General features: G+C 44.3%; 1 protein-coding gene across 8 annotated transcripts in view; it reads right to left on the bottom strand.

Moving 5' to 3' along the window:
- Positions 1 to 21858, bottom strand: part of GRID2IP (Grid2 interacting protein) — a 316826-nt gene that overhangs the window by 149463 nt on the left and 145505 nt on the right. Inside the window, exon 1 of one of the 8 annotated variants that reach the window (XM_063934727.1) lies at positions 14087 to 14276. The exons of the other annotated variants lie outside the window; for them this stretch is intronic. Within the exon in view, the coding sequence (XP_063790797.1) occupies positions 14087 to 14103 (17 nt within the window). The 5' untranslated portion in view covers positions 14104 to 14276. Of the gene's footprint in view, positions 1 to 14086; positions 14277 to 21858 lie in introns of those variants that run through there. 8 annotated transcript variants of the gene reach the window in all.

Genomic DNA, 21858 nt, shown 5'->3' with positions numbered 1-21858 from the left:
GAATGTCTCTGCTGGTGCAACGTCCCATATCCTTATATCAAACAGGGGTGTTGCTGGGGGAATGTATGAGGTGTGTGTGCTCTCTCTTGCTAATATGCTGACACTAATGAAGAGGATGGTGAGAAAATTGAGGAAGATGCCCACTTTGTATCTACATTCTAATCCAGTGGTCCTCAAAGCATTCTAACAGTCCACGTTTTATGGATATCCATGATTAAGCACAGGTGACCTAACTAGTACCTCAGTCAGTTTGAAAAAATGGTCTGCTCACATTAATCTGGCACATCTGTAAGATCTACTAGGGCGGTGTGTATTATGTGTGTTCTACAGTATATAAATAACTTAACAAATATTAAATAAATGTTATTTTAGTAAGTGACAAACAATTCGGAATGTACCTTAATATAGATAAATTTTAATCTGATCAATCTGCATTGATAAAATTATTTCCCCCTCATAATTTTGCAAACCTGTTTAATCCAGTGCTAACTGCAGACATGCCTCCCAGTTAATATCACATGCACACAGACACAGCCAGCATACACCATGTGTGTAGCACAGGTATATGGGCAAGTTACTGCCACTGACTGCAGCATGACACTTGACTGCAGCATGAAAGCTACAGCCATTACCAGGGCAACCAGGTTGTTTACGCTGGTGGTAGAGCTACAGTTGGAAGCAGCCATGAAGAAGACCATACTGAAGAGGTGGCTTGTTTCCAACTGCGCTGAGACACAAGAGACGAAGATACTATGAAGAAGGAGAGGAAAAGAAGGAGGGAGGTATCATTCAGTTCAGAAGAGAAGAAGATCTCCATGAAGAAGCAGAGGAAAAGAAGGTGGGATCTATCATCTAAGTGCAGAAGAGGAGATCAAGGCCGGTCATGGCAGGAAGAGGATTATCATTTCCAACTTATCTGAGGAGCAACAGCCAAAGGTCCCAATCAAGAAGATTAGAATAGATTGGACAAGTTTTCATCCACTTCGGAGTCGAAGAGGAAGAGCATACAGGACGGCAAGATTTGGACCCGTTCTGACTCTCTGATGAGGAAGAGCCGAAGATCTGCATCTAGGAAGAAAGCAAGAAGAGATGTATGACGTTCTCATCCAGCTCAGAGAAGACCAGACATAAGAAGATGAAGAAAGAAGAATATCAAGCAGATGCAGAGAGAATGGGGACCAACAGTGATGCGTCATCCTGCCCCGATGACCATCCAGAGACTGACGTTTTTCCATCAGTTAGGCTGGGGTGCCCTTGGTAAGGTCTAGCCGTCATATGGGGTCTGTAAAAGTCATAAAGAAGAGACAGCTGCTAGCCGTGGGAAAGAAGAACTAGTATTTGTGGAAAGGAGAGTGGGGCAGATGTATTAACCTGGAGAAGGCATAAGAAAGTGATAAACCAGTGATAAGCACCTGTCAATTTACATATTGGAGTTGATTGGCTGGTGCGTTTATCACCATGCACTTATCACTGGTTTATCACTTCCATATGCCTTCTCCAGGTTAATACATCTGCCCCAGTGTTAGAACTGGCACAAGGAAGCGACTTCCTTATCCATAGACGCTTTGCTCTGCAGACCAAGGAGCATTTGCTTCTTGGAATGCAGTATGCATGTGGAGATTTCCATCAGCTCCTGAAGAGGGAAGGCCACCTTACCATCCCTAGTGCCAGGTTCTACTTGCCAGAGCTTGTATGTGGGGTACAATTCCTCTATTCCAAGGGCATAATCCATCGTGACCTCAAGCCAGAGAACATCCTGGTGGCTGGAACAGGCCATATTAAGATCGCCAACTTTGGTCTCACACTCGAGAACAACCTTGGAGACCGGAGGGCAACTGGCTTTGCTGGAACACGTGGTTACATTACTCCTGGGGTGCATTCTGGTAAGGAGTACAGTGCCAGTGCTGACTGGTTTTCATTTGGTGTCATAATGACCCAAATGATTACTGGAAATCTTTATTACCATCCTACAAGACTTCATGCACTTGGCACTGCTGTGAAAGACATAATTGAAGGGCTCCTCCAGAAAGATCCCACAAGACGACTCAGAGTCAGTGGTAACATACGACACCAACCATTCTTCCAGCCAGTTGATTGGATCGCAGTGAAAGACCTTGAGACTAAACCGTCATACAGCCCTGAGCCACCATCCTTACCACACTCTGACTTAATTCTTTGAATCATAAGAGTTTTTATTGAGAAAATAAGCAATTATAGAGGTATCATACAGGAATAAACCAATATCAAACGTAAATCAAAGTAAACAGTGAAATTGGTTGTGAAGTAATACAGAGAGAACAGCTACAGCATGTATAAAATTTCTGGACAGAGAGAAAATATAATCCTTCTATAAAGAGACATTATCATCATACAATAACTCTTGTAGAGAAATAGAAAAAAAAAACACCTAAAAAACAGTTGGAGAAAGGACTGAATGCGTTATTGGAAAAAGATTGTAGACATAGAGAATGTCGGAGAGGAAAGAGAAGTAGAAGGGAGGGGTAAAAGGGATAGGGTGAATGGAAAAGTTGACAATTCGGGATAAAAAGAAAAACGGGAAGCATAATCGGGTAAGAGAGGACATGTGGATGTCAGTATTTTAACTTAGGGCCGGGAGGAGGATATAGTGAAGCCTATACCAGTGGAGCCATGTGGAATGAAACTTTAATACCGTATTGTTTTGCAGACTTGTAATATACATGCTGACTTAATTCTAAGCCACCTAGAGAGAAAGGAGGTAGCAGAGACTCGTAAGCGACCAATAGCAGGTGAGGAGCAAGGACGATTCAGAGGGTTCTCATTTGTGAGCTCCACCTGGAGAACCCTCCCAAAGGCACCCGGCCATAAGAATGTCGGCTGAGGCCACAGCACTGACGGATACCAGAATGGAAGACTCTGCAACAAATAGAAGGGAATAAAGATGATGAGCCCAGCAGAAGAAAAAATAGTTTTTCTCCAAGCTCCAGGTTACGTTAAATGTTTTTGTTTTGTTAGGTTTGGATCAGTTTAGATGGACATACGGGAAGTGTTGGGGTTAAGAGAGTTTAAGAATATTTATATATTTTTGTTAATTTTTATATTTGAAAAACATTGTTAAAGATAGTTTTTTTATGTTTTATGTTTAGATTTGAATATTTAAAAAAGTTTGTAGTAGGTAGGCAGTTAGTAAATAGCTTATAGGTAATAATAGTAATTTATATAACAGACTAACACCATAGAAAAAGGCGTGAGACTGGCCGGCTGGAAGGGGAGGTTGGAGGCCGGATAGATTGAGGGTTATTTAGATTTTTTTGCATGTAATTTTTAATATTTATTGTAAGTTGATACATTTTTAATATACAACAGAATAAAACCAAAGAATAAAAAAGTGAGACTGACAGGCTGGAAGGGGAGGTTGGAGACCTGTTATATTTAGGGTCATTTAGATTTTTTACCCTTTTCGCATTTATTTTTCAATATTTATAGTAAGTTAATAAATTTTTAATATTCAACAGAGTAACACCATACAAGATGGCGTGACACTGGCCTGCTGGAAGGGGAGGTTGGAGGCCAGATAGATAGAGATTATTTAGATTTTTTTAATACTTTTTCGCATTTATATTTTTAATATTTCCAGTAAATTAATACACTTTTAATATTCATAATAGAATAACACCGTAGAAGAAGGTGTGAGACTGGCAGGCTGGAAGGGAAGGTTGGAGGCCGGATAGATTTAGGGTTATTTTGATTTTTTACCCTTTTTCACATGTATTTTTTTTTTATATTTATAGTAAGTTATTACATTTGTGAGAAAAAAAGGGAAAGTGAACTCTGGCGCACAAAGGTCTGCCTAATCAAACCCCTATACCTGCCCAAACACAGGTAAAAATGCAATACAATAAAAAGGAAAGGGGGTATGATCAAAGGCGCCCAAAGTTAACAAAAAACGGAGGTTATGAGGAAATCAACATCAAGAAATACCAACATAAGAGGATAAGTGGTGATAAAATTTCAATGATACTTAGGGATTCTTCAAACGGATCTCATTCAGTCGTCCGTCTATGGTGAAAATCCTCAATGAATATGTAAAACAAAACAATAAAAAAAAAACAATGTGTGATAAATTAAAGGAAAGAGTCTATTTGAAATGGTGTCCAGAAAGTGAAGCCCTGGTGAATGGGGGACTTGATAGCAGAAAAGACAGATTCTCGCCACCAATTCTTTCAGGGTTAGGGACGTACCAAAACTCACATTGAGGGAAATGGGAGAAAGCACATAAAGGTATCTTTTTCTGGTCGTTAAAAGGTACAGCGTACCTCACTCACATGTCTAGCAGGTGTATTCCACATATAACGGTATCTTTAAAAATGGTCCAGCGAATTCAATTTCAATAAAAGAAAAATTTTTATTTGACAAAAAGCCAATTGAGAATAAAATAAAGCAAGCCAACACAGTGTACAAAACCTTGCTTATGTGGTAAAAAAGACCTTATGGTTGAAACGGCGTTGGTGCATGCTGAGAGAGGACTTTCTTCTTTTTTATCCAAACAAGCCTGACCACCTTAAACCATTTGTGAGGTACACGGGGGGGTTATTTACAGAGGGGATTCCGGACCACCCTCTTGTATTGGAGTTTATTAACAGCTTCTCCCCACACCCCCGTTGTTACCACATAAGCAAGGTTTTGTACACTGTGTTGGCTTGCTTTATTTTATTCTCAATTGGCTTTTTGTCAAATAAAAAATTTTCTTTTATTGAAATTGAATTCGCTGGACCATTTTTAAAGATACCGTTATATGTGGAATACACCTGCTAGACATGTGAGTGAGGTACGCTGTACCTTTTAACGACCAGAAAAAGATACCTTTATGTGCTTTCTCCCATTTCCCTCAATGTGAGTTTTAGTACGTCCCTAACCCTGAAAGAACTGGTGGCGAGAATCTGTCTTTTCTACTATCAAGTCCCCCATTCACCAGGGCTTCACTTTCTGGACACCATTTCAAATAGACTCTTTCCTTTAATTTATCACACATTGGTTTTTTTTTTATTGTTTTGTTTTACATATTCATTGAGGATTTTCACCATAGACGGACGACTGAATGAGATCCGTTTGAAGAATCCCTAAGTATCATTGAAATTTTATCACCACTTATCCTCTTATGTTGGTATTTCTTGATGTTGATTTCCTCATAACCTCCGTTTTTTGTTAACTTTGGGCGCCTTTGATCATACCCCCTTTCCTTTTTATTGTATTACATTTGGGACACCGGTTGAGTATCCCAAATCCAGATATTCTGAAATACAGATTTTTTTTGAGTGAGATAGTAAAACCTTTGTTTTCTGATGCTGCAACGTGCACAAACTTTGTTTAATACACAAAAATATTGTATTAAATGACCTTCAGGCTGTGTGTATAAGGTGTATATGAAACATAAATGCATTCTGTGCTTAGACTTGGGTCCCATCGCTATGATATCACATTATTGTATGCGTTTATTCCAAAATACTGAAAAATCCGATATCCAGAATACTTCTGGTCCTAAGCATTTTGAATATGGGATACTCGACCTGTAAAAATAATAGTATAACACAAAAAAAAAGAAAAAAAGAGTCTGCATACAAAACACAACAGAACTTGGTACAGAAAAAAGCTGCGGATGCTACATTACAGCATTTCGTATGCAAATTAAGAGACTCAGTCACACACAGAAAGACAAGTGTTGCATATCAAATTAATCAGCATAGTCTCCTGCTGTGAACTAATCGCATTACGTTGCGTCTAAGATGCATTTTCTGCAAAAAAGACACACAAAAATGGCCGACGCTCGCAGAGTCTCATGAGACCTGGCATGCCAAGAGGGGCTGTTTGGCGCAACTGCGGCAAAGATGTATGAGGACACATCTGTATCTTCCATGTTTCTGTAATGTACATGTTAACTAGAGATGAGCGGGTTCGGTTCGTCGAGATCCGAACCCCCCCGAACTTCAAGTGGTTTACACGGGTCCGAGGCAGCCAAAACCCGAACGGGGGAAAACGTCATCATCCCGCTGTTGGATTCTCGTGAGATTCGGATTCCATATAAAGAGCCGCGCGTCGCCGCCATTTTCACTCGTGCATTGTCGATTGAGCGGAGAGAACATGGCTACGTTCTCTGCCTGAAAAGCTCAATAACTGTGCTTAGTGTGCTGCATTGTGGGGACCAGTATATAGTAGTATAGTGCTGCATTGTGGTGACCAACCAGTATATAGTAGTATAGTACAGTTGTCCATTGCTGTATCTTGCAGCTCCGTGTCAGACTCAGTTCTATTCTCCGGATTAGTGCTCAATATCTTTGCTGCATTGTGGGGACCAGTATATAGTAGTACAGTGCTGCATTGTGGTGACCACCAGTATATAGTAGTACAGTACAGTTGTCCATTGCTGTATCTTGCAGCTCCGTGTCAGACTCAGTTCTATTCTCCGGATCAGTGCTCAATATCTTTGCTGCATTGTGGGGACCAGTATATAGTAGTACAGTGCTGCATTGTGGTGACCACCAGTATATAGTAGTACAGTACAGTTGTACATTGCTGTAACTTGCAGCTCCGTGTCAGAATCAGTTCTATTCTCCGGATCAATGCTCAATATCTGTGCTGCATTGTGGGGACCAGTATATAGTAGTACAGTGCTGCATTGTGGTGACCACCAGTATATAGTAGTACAGTACAGTTGTCCATTGCTGTATCTTGCAGCTCCATGTCAGACTCAGTTCTATTCTCCTGATCAGTGCTCAATATCTGTGCTGCATTGTGGGGACCAGTATATAGTAGTACAGTGCTGCATTGTGGTGACCACCAGTATATAGTAGTACAGTACAGTTGTCCATTGCTGTATCTTGCAGCTACGTGTCAGACTCAGTTCTAGTATCATGATCAGTGCTCAATATCTGCTGCAATGTTGTGACCAGTATATAGTAGTACAGTGCTGCACTGTGGTGACCACAAGTATATAGTAGTACAGTACAGTAGTCCATTGCTGTATCTTGCAGCTGGCCTATAATTCCACACATTAAAAAATGGAGAACAAAAATGTGGAGGGTAAAATAGGGAAAGATCAAGATCCACTTCCACCTAGTGCTGAAGCTGCTGCCACTAGTCATGGCAGAAACGATGAAATGCCATCAACGTCGTCTGCCAAAGCCGATGCCCAATGTCATAGTAGAGAGCATGTAAAATCAAAAAAACAAAAGTTCAGTAAAATGACCCAAAAATCTAAATTAAAAGCGTCTGAGGAGAAGCGTAAACTTGCCAATATGCCATTTACGACACGGAGTGGCAAGGAACGGCTAAGGCCCTCTCCTATGTTCCTCATGACTAGTGGGTCAGCTTCACATGAGGATGGAAGCACTCATCCTCCCGTTAGAAAAATGAAGAGAGTTAAGCTGGCAAAAGCACAGCAAAGAACTGTGCGTTCTTCTAAATCACAAATCCCCAAGGAGAGTCCAATTGTGTCGGTTGCGATGCCTGACCTTCCCAACACTGGACGGGAAGAGGTGGTTCCTTCCACCATTTGCACGCCCCCTGCAAGTGCTGGAAGGAGCATCCACAGTACAGTTCCTGATATTCAAATTGAAGATGTCAATGTTGAAGTACACCAGGATGAGGATATGGGTGTTGCTGGCGCTGAGAGGGAAATTGACCCGGAGGATTCTGATGGAGAGGTGGTTTGTTTAAGTCAGGCACCCGGGGAGACACCTGTTGTCCGTGGGATGAATAAGGCCATTGACATGCCTGGTCAAAATACCAAAAAAATCACCTCTTTGGTGTGGAATTATTTCAACAGAAATGCGAACTGGTGTCAAGCCGTGTGTTGCCTTTGTCAAGCTGTAATAAGTAGGGGTAAGGACGTTAACCACCTAGGAACATCCTCCCTTATACGTCACCTGGAGCGCATTCATCAGAAGTCATTGACAAGTTCAAAAACTTTGGGTGACAGCGGAAGCAGTCCACTGACAACTAAATCCCTTCTTCCTCTTGTACCCAAGCTCCTGCAAACCACACCACCAACTCCCTCAGTGTCAATTTCCTCCTTAGACAGGAACGCCAATAGTCCTGCAGGCCATGTCACTGGCAAGTCTGACGAGTGCTCTCCTGACTGGGATTCCTCCGATGGATCCTTGAGTGTAATGCCTACTGCTGCTGGTGCTGCTGTTGTTGCTGCTGGGAGTCGATCATCATCCCAGAGGGAAAGTCGGAAGACCACTTGTACTACTTCCAGTAAGCAATTGACTGTCCAACAGTCCTTTGCGAGGAAGATGAAATATCACAGCAGTCATCCTGTTGCAAAGCAGATAACTCAGGCCTTGACAACTATGTTGGTGTTAGACGTGCATCCGGTATCCGCCGTTAGTTCACAGGGACTTAGAGAATTGCTTGAGGTAGTGTGTCCCCGGTACCAAATACCATCTAGGTTCCACTTCTCTAGGCAGGCGATACCGAGAATGTACACAGACGTCAGAAAAAGAGTCACCAGTGCACTAAAAAATGCAGTTGTACCCAATGTCCACTTAACCACGGACATGTGGACAAGTGGAGCAGGGCAGACTAAGGACTACATGACTGTGACAGCCCACTGGGTAGATGTATTGCCTCCCGCAGCAACAACAGCAGCGGCAGCACTAGTAGCAGCATCTTGCAAAGGCCAACTCGTTCCTAGGCAGGCTACGCTTTGTATCACCGCTTTCCATAAAAGGCACACAGCTGACAACCTCTTACGGAAACTGAGGAACATCATCGCAGAATGGCTTACCCCAATTGGACTCTCCTGGGGATTTGTGACATCGGACAACGCCACCAATATTGTGCGTGCATTACATGTTGGCAAATTCCAGCACGTCCCATGTTTTGCACATACAATGAATTTGGTGGTGCAGAATTTTTTTTAAAACGACAGGGGCGTGCAAGAGATGATGTTGGTGGCCCCGAAGAATTGCGGACCACTTTCGGCATTCAGCCACCGCGTGCCGAAGACTGGAGCACCAGCAAACACTCCTGAACATGCCCTGCCATCAGCTGAAGCAAGAGGTGGTAACGAGGTGGAATTCAACCCTCTATATGCTTCAGAGGATGGAGGAGCAGCAAAAGGCCATTCAAGCCTATACATCTGCCTACGATATAGGCAAAGGAGGGGGAATGCACCTGACTCAAGCGCAGTGGAGAATGATTTCAACGTTGTGCAAGGTTCTGCAACCCTTTGAACTTGCCACACGTGAAGTCAGTTTAGATACTGCCAGCCTGAGTCAGGTCATTCCCCTCATCAGGCTTTTGCAGAAGCAGCTGGAGAGATTGAAGGAGGAGCTAAAACGGAGCGATTCCGCTAGGCATGTGGGACTTGTGGATGGAGCCCTTCATTCGCTTAACCAGGATTCACGGGTGGTCAATATGTTGAAATCAAAGCACTACATTTTGGCCACCGTGCTCGATCCTAGGTTTAAAGCCTATGTTGTATTTCTCTTTCCGGCAGACACAAGTCTGCAGATGTTCAAAGACCTGCTGGTGAGACAATTGCCAAGTCAAGCGGAACGTAACCCGCCAACAGCTCCTCCTTCATTTTCTCACGTCACTGGAGCTGCCAGGATAAAGGATAACATTTCCAAAACCACCCGCTGGCGGTGATGCAGGGCAGTCAGGAGCGATAGCTGACATCTGGTCCGGACTGAAGGACCTGCCAACGATTACTGACATGTCGTCTACTGTCACTGCATATGATTCTGTCACCATTGAAAGAATGGTGGAGGATTATATGAGTGACAGCATTCAAGTAGGCATGTCAGACAGTCCGTACGTATACTGGCAGGAAAAAAAGGCAATTTGGAGGCCCTTGCACAAACTGGCTTTATTTTACCTAAGTTGCCCCCCCTCCAGTGTGTACTCCGAAAGAGTGTTTAGTGCAGCCGGTAACCTTGTCAGCGATCGGCGTAGGAGGTTACTTCCAGAAAATGTGGAGAAGATGATGTTCATCAAAATGAATTATAATCAATTCCTCCGTGGAGACATTTACCAGCAACTGCCTCCAGAAAGTACACAGGGACCTGTGATGGTGGATTCCAGTGGGGACGAATTAATACTCTGTGAGGAGGGGGATGTACACAGTGAAAGGGGTGAGGAATCGGACGATGAGGAGGAGGGGTTCATAAGAAAGGCAGCAACTATGGTAAAAGGACATTTGCATGCAGGCTAAGTTTAGTGACAATGTGTTGGTGCAGGTTATGCAGAGTGTGCTTATGCAAAATTACACTTGTTTAAGACATATTTAATGCACCATTTATAGGGCTGGTGCAAGTGAGAATAAAAAAACAATTTGCATAGTGTATTTGTGCAAGCAATGCCAGAGCAATTGCTGTCACCCTGCACTGAATCCTACATACGCTCAGTGGCTTAAGTTCGTCAAAGGCGCCCGGAGGCAAGATAAATGTTGTTTTTTCCCCCCTTAGAAAGATAGAGATAGACACATGCACACACAGTAACATGTAGTCTATGCTTGAAACACACAGTAACACGCAGCCTGTGCCACATACAAACACAGCAACACTCAGAATGTGGCCTGCAGCCCCCCCACACACACAGTAACATCCAGCCTGTACTTTGGGGTCTGGGTGTCTGTGGTGGGCACCGTCGGGGTGTCTTTGGGCAGGGTCTGAGGAGGGGGCAGGCACAGCAGAACACACAGAGGAGACTTAGGAGCCAGAAACCACCGGCAGAGACCTCTGTCCTCCTTGCACAGCGGCAGCCGCCGGCCAGCAGCAGGGGACTGTATTACTTGCCGGGGGAAGGGGGTGGACTAGCACAGAAACATGAGACAGCTTGCACCACTCGGGTATGTCAGTGGCTCTATCTCTCCATGGCTACAAATGCCTGTTGGGACTCCAGTCCCCAACATCCCTGAGGAGTGGTGCCCCCTTAAGGGCAGGAGCCCGGCGGCAGCCGACTCCATTGCCTCCCAGAGTTACGCCTCTGCATACGCTCCATATTATCCAGCTCCTAGAAACTGAGGTAGAGTCCATTATTTGTTTGGGATTTGTGTATTTAGTATTTACCTGTTCTTCCCGATGCAAAACACAGGAGGGCAGAGATAATCCCAGCAGCAAGTCTGTAGCTGGCGAGATGATTTATAACAATGCACAGTATCTGTCCCTGTGTACTGTATGTGCAGAATGGATGGTAATGTACATTAAGTGTTTGCAGAGAATACATTGGCAGGCTTGCATTTCACATCACCTAACTCAGCATTTTCTGCTGTTACCCAAAGTAACTCCTAGAGATACAGGTGAACCTTTACTTTCCAGTGCTGTTTTTAACATCCATTGCTGCAGAAGAACCATCTGCATTAATATCTGTTCTAACTGCGCAAATCAAAAATGCATGCCAGGCCAATAGTTAATTATTACAGTGGTTATCGCACATTATAACAAGTGTTTAAACAGGGTTTCCCAAACTTTGTCCTCAAGGCCCTAACAGTCCAGGTTTAAGGATATCCATGCTTGTGCAAAGAAAGTACAAATCGAGATGTGTGAGGTGTGGCTATTAAATAACTAGACTGATGCTGTCATGTATGTTTAATTATATTAAGTACATTGTAACTCCGTTCCCCTTCTATGTACTCCCCTTCTGCAGCCACACACTGCTGCATTCTTATTTTCCATTGGTCAGAGCTGTGCTGTATTTTATTATCTGTCAGCTGTATCAACAGCGCTGTCGTTTTCTTCTTTGCCTCAGTAATTGATGCAAAACGGATTCCCTTGAGAACAGATTTGACTTTAGGGAAAAGACAGAAGTCACACAATGCTAAGTCTGGCGAGTATGGAGGGTGTTCTAGCACCGCAACCTGTTTCTCAGCCAAACACTGCTTCACAGAGAGCTGTGCCAGAGGGGTGAAACATGCAAAACCATTTTAGTATAGTCCAAGGTCAATGTTCCCTCACTCCTTTATAACTCACGCAGTATGGTTTGCTTTTTACAAGTACAGTCTCGCTATTTAACAGCAACACCTCGTATTAGATCTTAGTATAAATTACAGAAGTTTGGTCAAGAAATGAACAGAGGACTGCTCTCCAGTGCATTCTGGCGCCCCCTAGTGTATTCCCCTTCTCACTCCATCTGAGGAAAATGGACTAAAACACTAATGCACTACTATGCATAAACAATATACACAATAAAAGTGGTAGAAACAAGTTCTAAGCCCCTGCAAACACAGGACCTCTTTCCAGATAATTCCTACCTTGTGACGGTCCAAATAGGTACCAGGACAACCTCTCTATAAGCGTGAACAGCCAAGAAGCTAGACGGTGTACAACAGTAGTCACGGTGTCCTCAAACAGAGGATTGGTTTGGCTCCCAGGCTGGGTCCAGTACTACTGATAAGAAGGCCGGGACAAGGCCTACTTAGAAAAGGCAGCATAGGGCCAGGAATGAATGGCAGTTTTTACTACTTCAGAGTATCAACAAGAGAACGTTTTGCAGCATTTAGAAATATTAAGCAAAATAAATAAATATACTATATACTGTAGAACACTGTAATGCCAAAGACACTCTTATCAATGTATATCCTTGTCTTCAGTCAGAAGCCTGCACATTAGCAAAGAGGATTTCCTGCGCCTCTAAGGTTGGTTTCAATTACAACACACAAACCAATATTATTTAAGCCCAACATTGTAATTCTGCAACCATACAATCATGCAATGTGTATATATGGAGGCTCAGAGAGATTGCCATATCTTGGCGTTTTGTCGGTTCCTGGGTAAGAGAGTCTGTCCACCCCTTAACCTTAATTTATAACTGTCGTGTCTCTGAGAAGTTTCAGGCTGGAAAATGGAGGAACAAGATGGCTGCTCCCAACTCAGCAGTGGTTCCTTCCAATCACAATGAAGGACGGTCTCCACATAGCTTAGACAACTTGCGGCTCTCCAGCTGGTGCAGAACTAATAGTTCCACAATGCCCTGCTGATCCACACCTGGCAATGCTTGCTGGAACTTGTAATTGCCCACAGCTGTCAAGCTTCTGGTCTCCAGCAACTGACGGCAAAACACAGATGCATGTATATATAAAGAGCTGCTCTTTAGGGTTACATGCCCCCTGGCTAGCCAACGGGCTGAGACGTAAATGGAGGCAGCAGAGGATTCAGGCACCTGCAGAACATTACATTACTTAGCCTCTGATGTCTGTATTTGTATTCAGTGAACACTTTGCTCTCACAATGAGAGAGCTGATGGAATTCACAGGGTTCACGGCAGATATATAGCTGCAACTACCACAACTCCCAGCACCGCGTGACGCCTGCAGCACTCTCACTCTAATGGGCAGTAATTTGCCTGCAGGAAATGGCAACACCATTAGTAGCACTGCTTAGGTAGCTAGGCCCCAGAATCCGATAACTGCAAACCCATCGTCCTTACTGAATCTTCAGGTGCTGCTTATTTCTACTAAAAGTTTCCTACTCACAGATACCTGATCTAAATAACGGGCTTTGTCCTCTGTCTATATTTATAGCTAATTATTCTTCATATTGGCAAACAAGGCAATCACATTCATTCCTGAATTTAGTAAATTATAAAAAAAACACACAGAACAACAGAATGTGCAGATTTTAAGCAGCGCTGAGAATTTTGCAATTAAACTAAAGGTCTGTAAATGATCATAAGAAGCAATTATCCTAAACACAGATTAGCAATGCCTCCACCTGAGCCTAGCACACTCTAAAAGCAGCTGACATTAGTCACCGGCAATGTCCCCTCTGCACCCAAATCGCCCCTGTACAAACAAACATCACTATTAGCAAAAACAATCTTATATCTAAGAGCAGATATAGGACATAAATCTGTATTTGCAGCATGTTCTGCAGCTACCACAGCCTTTATATTGCTCGCAGAAAAAGTATGTGATGTCAATTTAAATCCCTGTTTTTCAGAGCTACAGAGTCTTGTCTACACAGCTAGCACTCTAAAGCTTGGCTCGGTGCATGGAAGTGGACGGGATAAAATGTGATTGCATTTGGAATGACTGCATGGTAAACTAAGGCAATTAAACATAGATTAGAAAATATTCCCACCTGGCTGTTAAAGAAGTACCTACCCCCAGCAGCTCATCATGACCCAGCGATGAGCATTCTCATGCAGAAAACTCTGAGACTGTCTGCGAGTGGTACCCACGGACTGCCACCCTCTCTCCAGAAAATCTCAGCTCAGCACAGCATCTGTTGGCGTCTGCAGGAGATGACTGCAACCCAGATGAGATGGGGAATCTGCCAGTGTGTGTGTGTGTGTGTGTGTGTGGTGAGGGAGGGGCGGGATGTCTGTGGGGGAAAGATTTAGCCCAGCTCACTTCTCAGATTTTAGTTTCCAGGCATCTTAATAGGGGGTGTTTGCTCCCGCAGGAAAGGATCTGGAATCCTGGCCACTAATGCAAGCCATGGAAGATGGAAAGTGCTGGATTCCCAAGTCCAGGGATATGTCTACACCAAATGCACAAAGAATGAAGTATTGAACATTTAGCCGGCTAGCCCCGGGGTGCCGGGAAACACATTAATCCTGTCAGTGAATTCCCACAGGGAACGGCAAGATCTACTCCCTGTAAATCGTTCCTGCTTTGGTTTTTGCTCATTGTTAATGCTGGAGACTTAATTAAACAGTCTCCAGTGTGGGGGGTTAGCTAGACAATGTTAGTCGTCAATCTGTGATTCATTTTGAGATATGCATTAAAAAAAATTATATCATCCAGTGAAATATAAAACATCCCTGGTATGACACATGTAAAAATATCAAATAGGGAGGTATGACATGATGTATACATTAAGAATACACTGGAACACTTATCCAAATGTATATGTCAGGGGGATTTAATCAAAAACAGTTTAACCAGTCACCCTGCAGAGCAGTGGCCCGACACCCGTTTCGGTTCCGTCCAGACACCTAATTGGGGTTCCCGTTCACTCTACGAAAAAAACGACACCAAAAACACATAACAAACTCATGTCGACCTTTTTCCATGTCGACATATTTCAGGTGTGTCGACAAATTGGTGTCGACCTATGGTGTGTTGACCATTTTAGGGTCGACCTGGAGTCCCATACCCGTCGCAATATACATTTAGTTATTAGTGAGAGAAAGCCTGTTTTTTTTACCTGTAATACATAAGAACGCGTAGACTTTGGCATACTTATTATTATACGTTATTTATATAGCGCTAATCATATTATGGACAACGCTGAGACGTAAGCAACTCAGGTGCATCTTTAAGTATGGCCTATGGAGTGTAGCTGGGTAGTGACGGTGCACACGAATGTAGAAATAGGTCAGAGAGGCCGCGCGGATGGAATAGCGGGATGTTCAGGGAACATGTAGTAACGCCTGCTGTCAGTATCAGGGATTGGTACCAGGGATAGGATAGATTATGGCAACAAGGAAGCATTAACGATAGAGGCAGCATGGCCACAGAGATGCACACAACTTGCATATAGACGAATATACTCATGTTTCCCATGCGGAAGCAGTTACGGACATCTTTCTCTCACCCCTGTAACTGCCGCATTACACAAGCAACTGTACACGATTCCAGCAGCAGTGCCGCAATATATTACACCAGCAGCTCCTCTCACACATTACACCAGCGATAGTAGTATGTGTGACCACTAGTGATTCTAGCACTGTTTGAGCGATAGCAGTCTGTGAGAGCACTAGTGATTCTAGTACTGTGTGAGCACTAGTAGTCTGTGTGAGCGATAGCACACTGTGTGAGTACTGGTGACTGTAGCACTGTGTGAGCGCTAGTAGTCTGTGTGAGCACTACTATATTTTAGCACTGTGTGAGCACTAGTGGTCTGTGTGAGCGCCAGTAGAGTCTAGCACTGTGTGAGCACTAGTAGTCTGTGGGAGCGCTAGTAGATTCTAGCATTGAGTGAGCAGTAGTAGTCTGTGTGAGCACTAGTGATTCTAGGACTGTGTGAGTGATAGTAGTCTGTGTGAGTGCTAGTGATTCTAGCACTGTGTGAGCGATAGTAGTCTGTGTGAACACTACTGATTTTAGCACTGTGTGAGCACTAGCAGTCTGTGTGAGCGCCAGTGGATTTTAGCACTGTGTGAACGCTAGTAGTCTGTGTGAGCACTAGTGATTCTAGGACTGTGTGAGCGCTAGTAGTATGTGTGAGCACTAGTGATTCGAGCACTGTGTGAGCGATAGTAGTCTGTGTGAGCACTAGTGATTCTAGCACTGTGTGAGCGATAGTAGTCTGTGTGAGCACTACTGATTCTAGCACTGTGTGAGCACTAGCAGTCTGTGTGAGCGCCAGTAGATTCTAGCACTGTGTGAATGCTAGTAGTCTGTGTGAACACTAGTGATTCTAGCACTGTGTGAACACTAGTAGTCTGTGTGAGTGCTAGTGATTCTAGCACTGTGTGAGTGATAGTAGTCTGTGTGAGCTCTATTAGATTCTAGCATTGAGTGAGCACTAGTAGTCTGTGTGATCACTAGTGATTCTAGCCCTGTGTGAGCGCTAGTAGTCTGTGTGAGCAGTAGTGCTTCTAGGACTGTGTGAGCGATAGTAGTCTGTGTGAGCGCTAGTAGACTCTAGCACTATGTGAGCGATAGTAGTCTGTGTGAACACTAGTGATTCTAGCACTGTGTGAGCACTAGCAGTCTGTGTGAGCGCCAGTAGATTCTAGCACTGTGTGAGCGCTAGTAGTCTGTGTGAGCAGTAGTGCTTCTAGGACTGTGTGAGCGATAGTAGTCTGTGTGAGCGCTAGTAGATTCTAGCACTATGTGAGCGATAGTAGTCTGTGTGAACACTAGTGATTCTAGCACTGTGTGAACACTAGCAGTCTGTGTGAGCGCCAGTAGATTCTAGCACTGTGTGAACGCTAGTAGTCTGTGTGAGCAGTAGTGCTTCTAGGACTGTGTGAGCGATAGTAGTCTGTGTGAGCGTTAGTGATTCTAGCACTGTGTAAACACTAGTGATTCTAGCCCTGTGTGAGCGCTAGTAGTCTGTGTGAGCAGTAGTGCTTCTAGGACTGTGTGAGCGATAGTAGTCTGTGTGAGCGCTAGTAGATTCTAGCACTATGTGAGCGATAGTAGTCTGTGTGAACACTAGTGATTCTAGCACTGTGTGAACACTAGCAGTCTGTGTGAGCGCCAGTAGATTTTAGCACTGTGTGAACGCTAGTAGTCTGTGTGAGCACTAGTGATTCTAGGACTGTGTGAGCGCTAGTAGTATGTGTGAGCACTAGTGATTCTAGCACTGTGTGAGCGATAGTAGTCTGTGTGAGCACTAGTGATTCTAGCACTGTGTGAGCGACGGTAGTCTGTGTGAGCACTACTGATTCTAGCACTGTGTGAATGCTAGTAGTCTGTGTGAGCGCTAGTTGATTCTAGCACTGTGTGAATGCTAGTAGTCTGTGTGAACACTAGTGATTCTAGCACTGTGTGAACACTAGTAGTCTGTGTGAGTGCTAGTGATTTTAGCACTGTGTGAGTGATAGTAGTCTGTGTGAGCTCTATTAGATTCTAGCATTGAGTGAGCACTAGTAGTCTGTGTGATCACTAGTGATTCTAACCCTGTGTGAGCGCTAGTAGTCTGTGTGAGCAGTAGTGCTTCTAGGACTGTGTGAGCGATAGTAGTCTGTGTGAGCGCTAGTAGATTCTAGCACTATGTGAGCGATAGTAGTCTGTGTGAACACTAGTGATTCTAGCACTGTGTGAACACTAGCAGTCTGTGTGAGCGCCAGTAGATTCTAGCACTGTGTGAACGCTAGTAGTCTGTGTGAGCAGTAGTGCTTCTAGGACTGTGTGAGCGATAGTAGTCTGTGTGAGCTCTATTAGATTCTAGCATTGAGTGAGCACTAGTAGTCTGTGTGAGCACTAGTGATTCTAGGACTGTGTGAGCGCTAGTAGTATGTGTGAGTAGTAGTGCTTCTAGGACTGTGTGAGCGATAGTAGTCTGTGTGAGCGCTAGTAGATTCTAGCACTATGTGAGCGCTAGTAGATTCTAGCACTATGTGAGCGATAGTAGTCTGTGTGAACACTAGTGATTCTAGCACTGTGTGAACACTAGCAGTCTGTGTGAGCACCAGTAGATTCTAGCACTGTGTGAACGCTAGTAGTCTGTGTGAGCAGTAGCGCTTCTAGGACTGTGTGAGCGATAGTAGTCTGTGTGAGCGTTAGTGATTCTAGCACTGTGTGAGCGATAGTAGTCTGTGTGAGCACTACTGATTCTAGCACTGTGTGAGCACTAGCAGTCTGTGTGAGCGCTAGTAGATTCTAGCACTGTGTGAATGCTAGTAGTCTGTGTGAACACTAGTGATTCTAGCACTGTGTGAACACTAGTAGTCTGTGTGAGCGCTAGTGATTCTAGCACTGTGTGAGTGATAGTAGTCTGTGTGAGCTCTATTAGATTCTAGCATTGAGTGAGCACTAGTAGTCTGTGTGAGCAGTAGTGCTTCTAGGACTGTGTGAGTGATAGTAGTCTGTGTGAGCGTTAGTGATTCTAGCACTGTGTGAGCGATAGTAGTCTGTGTGAGCACTACTGATTCTAGCACTGTGTGAGCACTAGCAGTCTGTGTGAGCGCCAGTAGATTTTAGCACTGTGTGAACGCTAGTAGTCTGTGTGAGCACTAGTGATTCTAGGACTGTGTGAGCGCTAGTAGTATGTGTGAGCACTAGTGATTCTAGCACTGTGTGAGCGATAGTAGTCTGTGTGAGCACTAGTGATTCTAGCACTGTGTGAGCGATGGTAGTCTGTGTGAGCACTACTGATTCTAGCACTGTGTGAGCACTAGCAGTCTGTGTGAGCGCCAGTAGATTCTAGCACTGTGTGAATGCTAGTAGTCTGTGTGAACACTAGTGATTCTAGCACTGTGTGAACACTAGTAGTCTGTGTGAGTGCTAGTGATTCTAGCACTGTGTGAGTGATAGTAGTCTGTGTGAGCTCTATTAGATTCTAGCATTGAGTGAGCACTAGTAGTCTGTGTGATCACTAGTGATTCTAGCCCTGTGTGAGCGCTAGTAGTCTGTGTGAGCAGTAGTGCTTCTAGGACTGTGTGAGCGATAGTAGTCTGTGTGAGCGCTAGTAGACTCTAGCACTATGTGAGCGATAGTAGTCTGTGTGAACACTAGTGATTCTAGCACTGTGTGAGCACTAGCAGTCTGTGTGAGCACCAGTAGATTCTAGCACTGTGTGAGCGCTAGTAGTCTGTGTGAGCAGTAGTGCTTCTAGGACTGTGTGAGCGATAGTAGTCTGTGTGAGCGCTAGTAGATTCTAGCACTATGTGAGCGATAGTAGTCTGTGTGAGCTCTATTAGATTCTAGCATTGAGTGAGCACTAGTAGTCTGTGTGATCACTAGTGATTCTAGCCCTGTGTGAGCGCTAGTAGTCTGTGTGAGCAGTAGTGCTTCTAGGACTGTGTGAACGCTAGTAGTCTGTGTGAGCACTAGTGATTCTAGGACTGTGTGAGCGCTAGTAGTATGTGTGAGCACTAGTGATTCTAGCACTGTGTGAGCGATAGTAGTCTGTGTGAGCACTAGTGATTCTAGCACTGTGTGAGCGACGGTAGTCTGTGTGAGCACTACTGATTCTAGCACTGTGTGAGCACTAGTAGTCTGTGTGAGCGCTAGTTGATTCTAGCACTGTGTGAATGCTAGTAGTCTGTGTGAACACTAGTGATTCTAGCACTGTGTGAACACTAGTAGTCTGTGTGAGTGCTAGTGATTTTAGCACTGTGTGAGTGATAGTAGTCTGTGTGAGCTCTATTAGATTCTAGCATTGAGTGAGCACTAGTAGTCTGTGTGATCACTAGTGATTCTAACCCTGTGTGAGCGCTAGTAGTCTGTGTGAGCAGTAGTGCTTCTAGGACTGTGTGAGCGACAGTAGTCTGTGTGAGCGCTAGTAGATTCTAGCACTATGTGAGCGATAGTAGTCTGTGTGAACACTAGTGATTCTAGCACTGTGTGAACACTAGCAGTCTGTGTGAGCGCCAGTAGATTCTAGCACTGTGTGAACGCTAGTAGTCTGTGTGAGCTCTATTAGATTCTAGCATTGAGTGAGCACTAGTAGTCTGTGTGAGCACTAGTGATTCTAGGACTGTGTGAGCGCTAGTAGTATGTGTGAGTAGTAGTGCTTCTAGGACTGTGTGAGCGATAGTAGTCTGTGTGAGCGCTAGTAGATTCTAGCACTATGTGAGCGCTAGTAGATTCTAGCACTATGTGAGCGATAGTAGTCTGTGTGAACACTAGTGATTCTAGCACTGTGTGAACACTAGCAGTCTGTGTGAGCACCAGTAGATTCTAGCACTGTGTGAACGCTAGTAGTCTGTGTGAGCAGTAGCGCTTCTAGGACTGTGTGAGCGATAGTAATCTGTGTGAGCGCTAGTGATTCTAGCACTGTGTGAGCGATAGTAGTCTGTGTGAGCACTACTGATTCTAGCACTGTGTGAGCACTAGCAGTCTGTGTGAGCGCTAGTAGATTCTAGCACTGTGTGAATGCTAGTAGTCTGTGTGAACACTAGTGATTCTAGCACTGTGTGAACACTAGTAGTCTGTGTGAGCGCTAGTGATTCTAGCACTGTGTGAGTGATAGTAGTCTGTGTGAGCTCTATTAGATTCTAGCATTGAGTGAGCACTAGTAGTCTGTGTGAGCAGTAGTGCTTCTAGGACTGTGTGAGCGATAGTAGTCTGTGTGAGCGTTAGTGATTCTAGCACTGTGTGAGCGATAGTAGTCTGTGTGAGCACTACTGATTCTAGCACTGTGTGAGCACTAGCAGTCTGTGTTAGCGCTAGTAGATTCTAGCACTGTGTGAATGCTAGTAGTCTGTGTGAACACTAGTGATTCTAGCACTGTGCGAGCACTAGTAGTCTGTGTGAGCAGTAGTGCTTCTAGGACTGTGTGAGCGATAGTAGTCTGTGTGAGCGTTAGTGATTCTAGCACTGTGTGAGCGATAGTAGTCTGTGTGAACACTAGTAGATTCTAGCACTGTGTGAGCACTAGTAGTCTGTGTGAGCAGTAGTGCTTCTAGGACTGTGTGAGCGATAGTAGTCTGTGTGAGCGTTAGTGATTCTAGCACTGTGTGAGCGATAGTAGTCTGTGTGAACACTAGTAGATTCTAGCACTGTGTGAGCACTAGTAGTCTGTGTGAGCAGTAGTGCTTCTAGGACTGTGTGAGCGATAGTAGTCTGTGTGAGCGTTAGTGATTCTAGCACTGTGTGAGCGATAGTAGTCTGTGTGAGCACTACTGATTCTAGCACTGTGTGAGCACTAGCAGTCTGTGTGAGCGCTAGTAGATTCTAGCACTGTGTGAATGCTAGTAGTCTGTGTGAACACTAGTGATTCTAGCACTGTGTGAACACTAGTAGTCTGTGTGAGCGCTAGTGATTCTAGCACTGTGTGAGTGATAGTAGTCTGTGTGAGCTCTATTAGATTCTAGCATTGAGTGAGCACTAGTAGTCCGTGTGAGCAGTAGTGCTTCTAGGACTGTGTGAGCGATAGTAGTCTGTGTGAGCGTTAGTGATTCTAGCACTGTGTGAGCGATAGTAGTCTGTGTGAACACTAGTAGATTCTAGCACTGTGTGAGCACTAGTAGTCTGTGTGAGCAGTAGTGCTTCTAGGACTGTGTGAGCGATAGTAGTCTGTGTGAGCGTTAGTGATTCTAGCACTGTGTGAGCGATAGTAGTCTGTGTGAGCACTACTGATTCTAGCACTGTGTGAGCACTAGCAGTCTGTGTGAGCGCTAGTAGATTCTAGCACTGTGTGAATGCTAGTAGTCTGTGTGAACACTAGTGATTCTAGCACTGTGTGAACACTAGTAGTCTGTGTGAGCGCTAGTGATTCTAGCACTGTGTGAGTGATAGTAGTCTGTGTGAGC

Source organism: Pseudophryne corroboree, chromosome 7 (genome assembly GCF_028390025.1).
Source record: "Pseudophryne corroboree isolate aPseCor3 chromosome 7, aPseCor3.hap2, whole genome shotgun sequence".
NCBI classification, from domain to species: Eukaryota; Metazoa; Chordata; class Amphibia; order Anura; family Myobatrachidae; genus Pseudophryne; species Pseudophryne corroboree.
The sequence above is the reverse complement of the archived record's forward strand: the minus strand, read 5'-3'. Positions and strand labels throughout refer to the sequence as shown.